Source organism: Notothenia coriiceps, unplaced genomic scaffold (assembly GCF_000735185.1).
Source record: "Notothenia coriiceps isolate Sejong01 unplaced genomic scaffold, NC01 NC01_scaffold00007558, whole genome shotgun sequence".
Taxonomy (NCBI): domain Eukaryota; kingdom Metazoa; phylum Chordata; class Actinopteri; order Perciformes; family Nototheniidae; genus Notothenia; species Notothenia coriiceps.
In genome coordinates, this window is record NW_011340259.1 from 1 (window position 1) to 8,975 (window position 8,975).

The window sequence follows — 8,975 nt, forward strand, 5'->3', positions numbered from 1 at the left end:
AATTTGATTGGCTGACGCTTCCACCAAAAGCTTCAGAAGCTTCAAAAGTTGAACATTGCTCAACTTTTGCAGCCTGAAACGCCAGGAAAGCTCAGCTCTGCTACCCACAATTCAGTTCGGCGAAAAGCGAGGCAACTTGACGTCACCCCATTCAAAGTGAATGGGCAGGCGCGTTGGAAACCGTTTTTGAAGCTGTCCAGAGTTGCATTAATTTTCCGCAAACATCTTGGATCGAGGACGGGAGAGTGCACCGCTGTCCGCTGCGCAGAGTCTTCTCCAGCACATCCCAACGACTCTCAGTGGCTGAGGTCTGGACTCTGTGGGCCAATCCATGTGTGGAAAGGATGTCTCCTGCTCCCTGAAGCACTCATTCACAATGTGAGCCCCCATCAGAGAATACAAACTCCATTGATGTTAGACCCGGGGTGTTTCTCAATGTCAAGGAGGCTTGCTTGGTAGCACATGTACCTCTGAGTCAAGAATCCTTCCTTGCCTCGGAAAACAAAGAATGGTGGAACAGGCTAACAGGTTTGCGTCATATGCGAGGCCCCGCCTTAAATGGAGCGCGATTTCCACCAAAGATTTGGAAATTGGTCCGTGTGCAAAGCATTAGGGGATTTTAAGACCACGTAGGATACACATGTGCAGCCTCGAAATTTCCCGCAACGAAGGACGCCGACCTCGGTAGAATTCCATGTATACTTGACATTGGAACAGTCCTTCGGCGGTACTCGATGACGTAGCATCCTTGAAATAGTGGCTCTGGAGCAGCCTTCCCCAACATTGATAAACAACCCCGGTCATTCAGTATATTCAGGTAGTCAGCTGACCTCATTCTTTGGGAACATAACATAACTGAACCTAGACCTAGACCTGGCCAACTGCAGCTGCCCCAGACCATATTACTGCCCCCATAGGATTGTACAATAGGCATGGTGGACCAGATGGATGGATTGATTTGAGTAGTTTCAGCAATCTCCTTAGTTGTTTTATTTGCTTAATGCAGGCCAATCATTTGACCCTCCTGAAACCGATTGCCCTCCTTTCCACAACCACAGCGATTTTCTGACATGGTTGTTTGAGAAATGAGAGGGGGGCAGTTTAGAAACCAAGTGAAGGCCACGACAGAACCATTTCACAAATATGCGTGATGTTTCACACTCCTTTTACCTACACTTGCAATATCATTTCGAAATGTCCCCCAGACTCACAATGACACTTCTATTCTTTAAATGTCTGCGCATCAAGAGTAATCTTTGAAAAGCCACTTCAGCTATTAGAAGCACTTCTTGTTCCGGCTCATGTCCCCAGTCCCTTTCTGACCTGATAAAGTTCATGTTGATTCATCCAGTTTCTATTCTCATGTAAAACCAGTAGAACTACTTTTATTAAAGTTAGACAAAAGGAAGTCATAGAGAAAAAAGGTTTATATCCTTTGTTATTTTTTTATCAGTTTTTTGCCAATTGTTTTATTTATTCATTGCAATGTGAGCCGACATTAACTCATTTTATTCCGAACATATTGGCCTCTTTATTCATCAAATGGACCTGAGGTCCACACAACATAACTCTCATCCTAAAGGGATAATCTGCACGATCATTGCTGTTTCTGTCCGGCAGCTTCTAGCAACACAAACAGTGGTTAAGGTCATTGATATTGACTTTGAGCTCTTAATCCAATCACAAACAGAATCCAAGTTGTACCACATTCTGTATGTCAGGACATTGTTCACATGAAAGATGGCGCAGATGATGGAGAATCAGATCAAATCACTGCACGTCTTCAGCTCCACAGTGTTTGGGTCCTGAGGATCTTCTACTCGTTGTGTTCCTGCCAGTGGATGTTGATGAAGGTCTTGCTTTCCATGCGGTCGATGTAGAGGACCCCCTCCAGGTGGTCCATCTCGTGCTGGAGGATCCGAGCCGGCCAGCCGCTGGCCTGCCACGTCACCGCCCCCCCTCTCTCATCCAGACCTGCAGGGGGAGGGGAAGAAAGCATTAGCAAGCATTCTGATGTTACAGTACCCTAATTAAAGAAAAATGAATGTTTTCCCCTCAGTAATGCTGTGAAGTTCAACATCGGCATTAACACTTTATGTATCTGTATATCTCCACTACATTCATTTTAAACAATGTGTCACTAGTTACATTGCAGATTTAGATGATTAATTAATTAAAATTCTACAAAATGTTCACTTTTGGGACTTTAAGTATATATTGATGCTAATACCTTTTTATTTTAGGAAGATTATAAAAAAAAAAGAAATGGTGTTACTTTTTTTTTCCATTTTGCACAACAACCACTTTACACAACAATAATTAATAAACTATCATTTAGCAGCGGGAAAAATAAGTATTGAACACGTCACCATTTTTCTCAGTGAATATATTTCTGAAGTGCTATTGACATGACATTTTCCCCAGGTGTCGGTAACAACCCATGCAAATAAATAAAACCATAGATGTCTATAAATTGAGTTACGTGTAATAAAATGGAATGACACAGGGAAAAAGTATTGAACACATGAAGAAAGGGAGGTGCAAAAAGGCATGGAAAGCCAAGACACCAGCTGAAATCTATCAGTAATCAGAAAGCAATCCTGTCCCTTGAAGAGGCAAATTAACTTGTGTAACTTGCTGCTGTTAAATACCGTCAAACTATGTGCAATATGTGCAATATATACTTTATATACATATGCCATCTTTAATAACTGTAATATATACCGGGCTACTAAATCCTAAGAACTGCTACAGGAGTTGATTTGTAGATTTGATTTGTTTTTGATCTGTATTTTTGAAAATTATGTAACTTTTTTAGTTTTTATCATTTTTTTGTTTAGCATATTGTTTATTATATTATAAATTAGTATTTTTTTAGCATATTGTTGTGTTGTTTGTTTATTATATTATAACGTAGTACTTTTTTTTAACGCATTTAAGATATGCAACAATAAGATGTCTGTGGCTCTTTCCTGCTGTAACGCTGCAAATTTCCTCTCTGTGGGACTAATAAAGGTATTCTGATTAATATCAGCTGGTTCAGTCCCAACTGATGGCCTACAAAAAGAAGTCTCATTACCAAGGAGTCACACAAGAAACCTCTCATGGTGAGTAAAAGCAAAGAGTTCTCTGAAGACCTTCGCAACCTTATTGCAAAATACACTAATGGCATTGGTTACAGAAGGATTTCTGAACTTCTGAATGTTCCAGAGAGCACTGTTGGGGCCATAATCCGGAAGTGGAAAGAACATAATTTCACCATAAACCATCCACGACTGGGTGCTCCTTGCAAGATTTCTGACTGAGGAGTCGAAAATAATTATCAGAAGAGTTGTCCAAGAGCCAAGGAGCACTTGTGGAGAGCTTCAGAAAGACCTGGAGTTAGCAGGTACAATTGTTTCAAAGAGAACAATACGTAATGCACCCACCCGCCATGGCCTGTATGCACGCTCACCACACAAGACTCCATTGATGAAGAGAAAGAATGTTGAAGCTCGTTTAAAGTTTGCTGCTCAACATTTAGACGAGCCTGTGAAATACTGGGAGAATATAGTCTGGCCAGATGAGTCCAAAACTGAACTCTTTGGATCCCATAACACACACCATGTTAGGAGGTCAACTGGCACTGCACATCACCCCAAAGGGAACATCATGGTGGGGGGCTGTTTTTCAGCATATGGCAGAGAATGGAAAAATGTACCAACAGATTCTTGATAAAAATCTGCTGCCATCTACCAGGAGGATGAAGACGAGCGAGGGTGCACATTTCAGCAAGACGATGATCTCAAACACACAGCCATGGAAACTCTCATTTGGTTTCAGAGAAAAAAAGTAAAGCTGCTAGAACGGCCCAGCCAATCACCTGACTGGAATCCAATAGAAAATCTATGGAAAGAACTAAAGAGTAGAGTTCATAGAAGAGGCCCACGGAACCTTCATTTGAAGACTGTTTGTGTGAAAGAATGGGCCAAAATCCCACCTGAGCAATGTGTGAGACGAGTTTCTCCATACAGGAGGCGTCTTGAAGCTGCCATTACAACAAAGGATTACATATATTTCAGTAAGCGTGTTTGATACTTTTTCTCTGTCATTCCATTTTATTACACCTAACTTAATTTATGAACGTATTTGTTTTGATGTCTTTGTATGTGTGGATTGCATGGGTTGTTACCAACATCTGGTGAACATTTCATGTCAATAGCACCTTTTAGAAATATATTTACTGAGAAAACTGGTGACATATTCAATACATATATTTTTCATATATTCAATTATCAAGCATAATTGAGCTATATTTGATTGATTTTGCTAACTCATGACTTAACTTACGAGGCATTAAACCTCATCTTTAGTGAGGGGCCCAGCCCTTCGTTTATTTTTCTGTAAGTGGCCCTCAGTGAAAAAAGTTTGGAACCCCCGGATCTACAGTATCTAACTTCACAGATCAGTGAAACATGCGTACCGGAGACTTCCACAGACAGGTAGCGAGGCACGGTGGCAGAGAAGCCTGAGAGGCTCTCACAGGCCTCCTGAAAGAGCGCCGTGCGTCCATCCAGGACCTTCAGCGTGGGGTTGACAAAGACCCTCAGCGGCTGGACGGAGATACCCCGGGCCTCCCTGGATGAGGGGGAACTGTCCTTCAACATCTGCTCGGGGTACTCCAGGGCCAGGATGCGGAGGGGCACACCGATCTGAGGCGCGCTCAGCCCCACACACTCCAGTCTCCGCATCACCTTCACCAGAGTCCTGATGACCTGCTGGACCTCAGCGCCGGGTACAGCTGCAGGGTCCACAGCCGCTGCATGTGAACGCAGCACCGGGTCCCCCACCTGGCACACGTGACTGTATGGAGGACAAGGGGGGGCTATGATCTTGCGCTTCATGTACTGGAGATAGGGGCGCACCTTGATGCTGCTGGAATGAGAGCGGCTGCAGGAGACGTGAGAGGGGGGGGACATATGTGGACGCCAAGAGGAAGTCATTGTTGTTAACCTCGGGGCCCCGGAACTGCAGCGGGGGGCTTTGGACGCACAAAGCCTGAACCCCCTCCTGGACAGTTGGAGCAGAAACACACATGATGTGGTGTTCATGGAGAGGCTGCATCTGGGATGAAGTTTCACATGAAGGGGGGTGGGTGATACAGTGCTGTTGGAACAAATAAAACAAGAACTAATAATTTGGTTGAGTCATTGAGACATTTATGAGATCTATGAGTTTTGATGACAAGAGGAGTTTGACACACCAAATATCCCTAAGTATATGGGCAGACAAATAAAACAGCTATAAGTGAATGTAGAACCCATTATTCCTAAACAATAAGCCTTGATCTGCTGTTAGAACAGCCTCACAACGGTATGGGTGGGCTGGGGTGATACCTCCAGAATGATCTCATGACAATCTTAGAAAAGCATTAGTCCATGGCCTGGCGTGTGGACAAAGTCAATGTGTTGTTGAAACAGGAGAAGGACATTTCCAAACTGTTGACAGTTGCAATTACACTACTGTGCTAAATATTATTGCATCCTGTAGCATTATCCTTTCATTTACTTAGAACAAAAGGGTTTGCCCAAACCCTGAAAAAGGTCCAGAGCATAAGTATGTCAGTATGACGAACCTCAACCAGGGTGTACTTTCATGGAGGTTTCACCTAAACGTGTTGTACTTTCATGATAGATGCAATTACTCAAAGGTGTGAAAATATATAGATATAACATATTTCAAATTTGACAGATGGTATAGGCCTTTTTAGATAAAACACAAACACAATGGAGTGCCAGTGTCTACTACCAACGGGGTTTAGCACAAAGGTTTAGCACTGTATGGTGTGTTGATTGACGTTTATTCCGTTCTATTCCGTTCTACAGATAACGCTTCAGCTTCGCAGCACGTCAAACACCTCCGAAGGTGTACGCAATGAGTCTTGCGCGCCCCTTTGACCGCTAAAACCAGACACAAGCTAAAATGTTAGTTAGTTACTGTATTTGCGACACACTACTCATTATACAAGCCGAGCACATTAGTTGCACATTAGAATACTTGCATATTCGTTACCTTACAAAGTGTTAGGCTTCCATACTGACTAAAAAGCAGCACATATTCAGAGCTAAAGATGAAAGCAGGGAAAGAGATGTTCACAGCGCGGTTTAACTACTTCCGGGTCAGCAACAGAACAGCAAACTTCAAAATAAAAGTATACATGTTGTATCACATGTACAGTCTATGATCACAACCTTATCGTATAGAACTGTTTATTTACGAACCTTTATTTTGACTGCCAGTGAGTTTGACAAGGAAGTAATTTGTAATGTTTTCAAAAACGGAACGATCTGCAAACAGTCGCAGAACCGGGACGTTCACAGCTTCACACTCTTATTATACATCCATGACTTCACATCTTAAACTTGCCGCTACATGTCCTGAGGTCCAGCTCGGGGGGCGGGAGCAGCCCATTCATGAAGGGGTTACAGAGGAGCAGTCGGCCGCTCTGTCGCTGAGCCTCCGATGGAAGGAAGAGGTCCATGTTCACTGATGGAAGGAAGAGGTCCATGTTCTCTGACCTGCCCCAGAGGACCGCTGTGGATCATAGAGTTTGTCTGGGCTCACAGGATGATGGACATACAGCAAGGTTAATTTGACCAGTTCTCCTGTTACCTCAACGCTTTGACTGTATAGGGCTTGCTGTGTTTCCCCTAGGTTTACTGCTTTGGGGGGGTGCTGTCTGAGGGGGTTCTTAGGGTCAAAAGCACTAAACTCACAACTTAAAATGCAAGTGTTTAGTTTATTTAATAAAAGAGCACATGTTCAATGTGAAAAGTGACAGTAGATAGATAATTTAGTTGCAAAAAAAAAAAAACACCTTGAATTTCAGGGGGGCGAGGGGCTCCGTTGGTGGTATGGAAACACTTGTTCCGTATCGTTTTGTATCATTAACATGATATCAAACGTTCGTATATGTAGCATAAATGTAGATGCAAATCAAACAAAGACATTCAGATACGGTGATGATTGTTTGTAGTAGATGTAGTATGTGTTCTGTTGATTTATCAAAAGATCAATGATGCATTCAGTGATTAAACTGTGTGTGTGTGTGTGTGTTTGTGTGTGTGTGTGTGTGTGTGTGTGTGTGTGTGTGTGTGTGTGTGTGTGTGTGTCATTACTTCACTGCACACATCAATACCGTACATACCAATTATATGGTCTCTTTATGAACTATGATTAATTGCTATAAATTAAACTAGCCAACAGTTTATAACAAGGAAAGATCTATTTAATTATTATGACTGGTGCATTAATATAGCAAGTGCTTTTATTTAATTATAAAAAAAATCTGTAAAAGGCCTTTCTACATACAAATACCATATTATATTTATTTCAGTAATATCCTGACATGCAGGACTCTTCAAACTGTGTTTTGAGTACTCATTAGTAGCTCAGGTTAGCCCAGTCCCTGCAAACCAAATACCTGACTGAGTTGCCATAGCAGTAAAATCGGAATTTTCTCCATGTTCATATTTTATTCCATTCTATTTCAATGTAAATACTGCTACAGTTTTATTATTTTTTAATGTTATTATAGTTTTCTTAAAATAGTTCCCTATCTGTTTCTGAATCTGATGCTCCTCACAGTCGTGGACCCCTCCTCTTGGCCGGACGTGGGCTCTCAGCCTCTGAGCGTGGAGGACCCGTGGAGGCTGCGTGTTTCCTCTGCTCAGGTTTATTCCATCGTGAAGAGCAGAGACACGCAGCACTTTGAGAGAGTGCTGAACTTTCTGGAAGACACACACAGACTTCTCCCCAGCCTGGTGGCTCCCATCAAACACATGAAGGTCATGTTCGGCCTCAAGACCCTGGTAAGAGAGGAGTCGCATCATTCAACATAAAAGGGAAATCCATCTCCAGTGTTTTATCTTAATCTCCATCTCTTGTAATGTGTCTTCTTCCAGCTCATCATGTGGATGCTCAGAGAGAGGCGAGGAATGGTTGAGACTGTTTGTAAAATCTGCAAATTCTTTCCAAGTAAACTCCCTCAGTACCAGGATCAGTGTGTAAGTGTCATCTGCTCTGGGCAAGGGTGTAACTTTGGTTTGAGAAGTGGGGGGGACACAAAACAGGGGTCCTCCGCAATGACATTTTTTCTCAATTTAATTCCATTTCCTGCCTTTCTACAAATATATTAGGGACTATAGTGTTAACTAATCCAATAATTTTTTTTAGTGTATATAATGAGTGTGCACACTTATCTAGTATCCTATCCATGTGAACCTGTTTTATTTGTGATGTCCTCACATCCTCTAGGGGGGTCCGGGGGCATGCACCCCGGGAAGATTTTTTTCTTTACATTAAAGTTAAAAACATCAATCTGGTGCACTTTGAGGGCAACATGAAGAGATGTATGGATACAGCTCTCAACACTCATATGAAACAGAACTGTATATATTTCAATAATAAATTAGAATATGCTCACAACCAATAACACATATTTGATCAACTCCTCTCTCCTATCTGTATCTTACCTAGACTGCATTCTTTCTTTTTATTTATGCATATTTGACTAATCACTCCCCTTTCAAACTGTGTTTTAAATTTTTTACTGACATTGGAATAATTTTTTTACTTATTTTGAACAACTATATTAAATAGATGGAAATATTTGTTTAAACCAAACCGTTTGAGACCCACTGAGATAACTTAGACTAAAGTTTACAATATAATCACTCAGCGAGTCCTTTACCTCCCTGAGCTGACGTTATCTCACCCTATCAGTCCAACAGGAGGGGACTCTCCCTCTCCTTATTGTTGAAACAGCTTTATAATCTAATCTCCGAGCTAGCACCAGATGCTAACAACAACCCCCGGTATCTCTCTCTCTCTCTCTCTCTCTCTCTCTCTCTCTCTCTCTCTCTCTCTCTCTCTCAAATTCAAATTCAAATTCAAATTCAAATTCAAAGGGGCTTTATTGGCATGAAAGTTAAATT

General features: G+C 42.0%; 1 protein-coding gene across 1 annotated transcript; it reads right to left on the reverse strand.

Moving 5' to 3' along the window:
- Positions 1-758: 758 nt before the first annotated feature.
- pdf (peptide deformylase, mitochondrial) lies at positions 759-6,158 on the reverse strand. Its single transcript, XM_010769607.1, has 3 exons — positions 6,052-6,158; positions 4,463-5,145; positions 759-1,974 (listed from the first exon to the last, which is right to left on the reverse strand). The coding sequence occupies exons 2-3, from the start codon at positions 5,088-5,090 to the stop codon at positions 1,817-1,819; spliced, it is 786 nt and encodes a 261-aa protein (XP_010767909.1). The 5' UTR covers positions 5,091-5,145; positions 6,052-6,158; the 3' UTR covers positions 759-1,816.
- Positions 6,159-8,975: the final 2,817 nt, after the last annotated feature.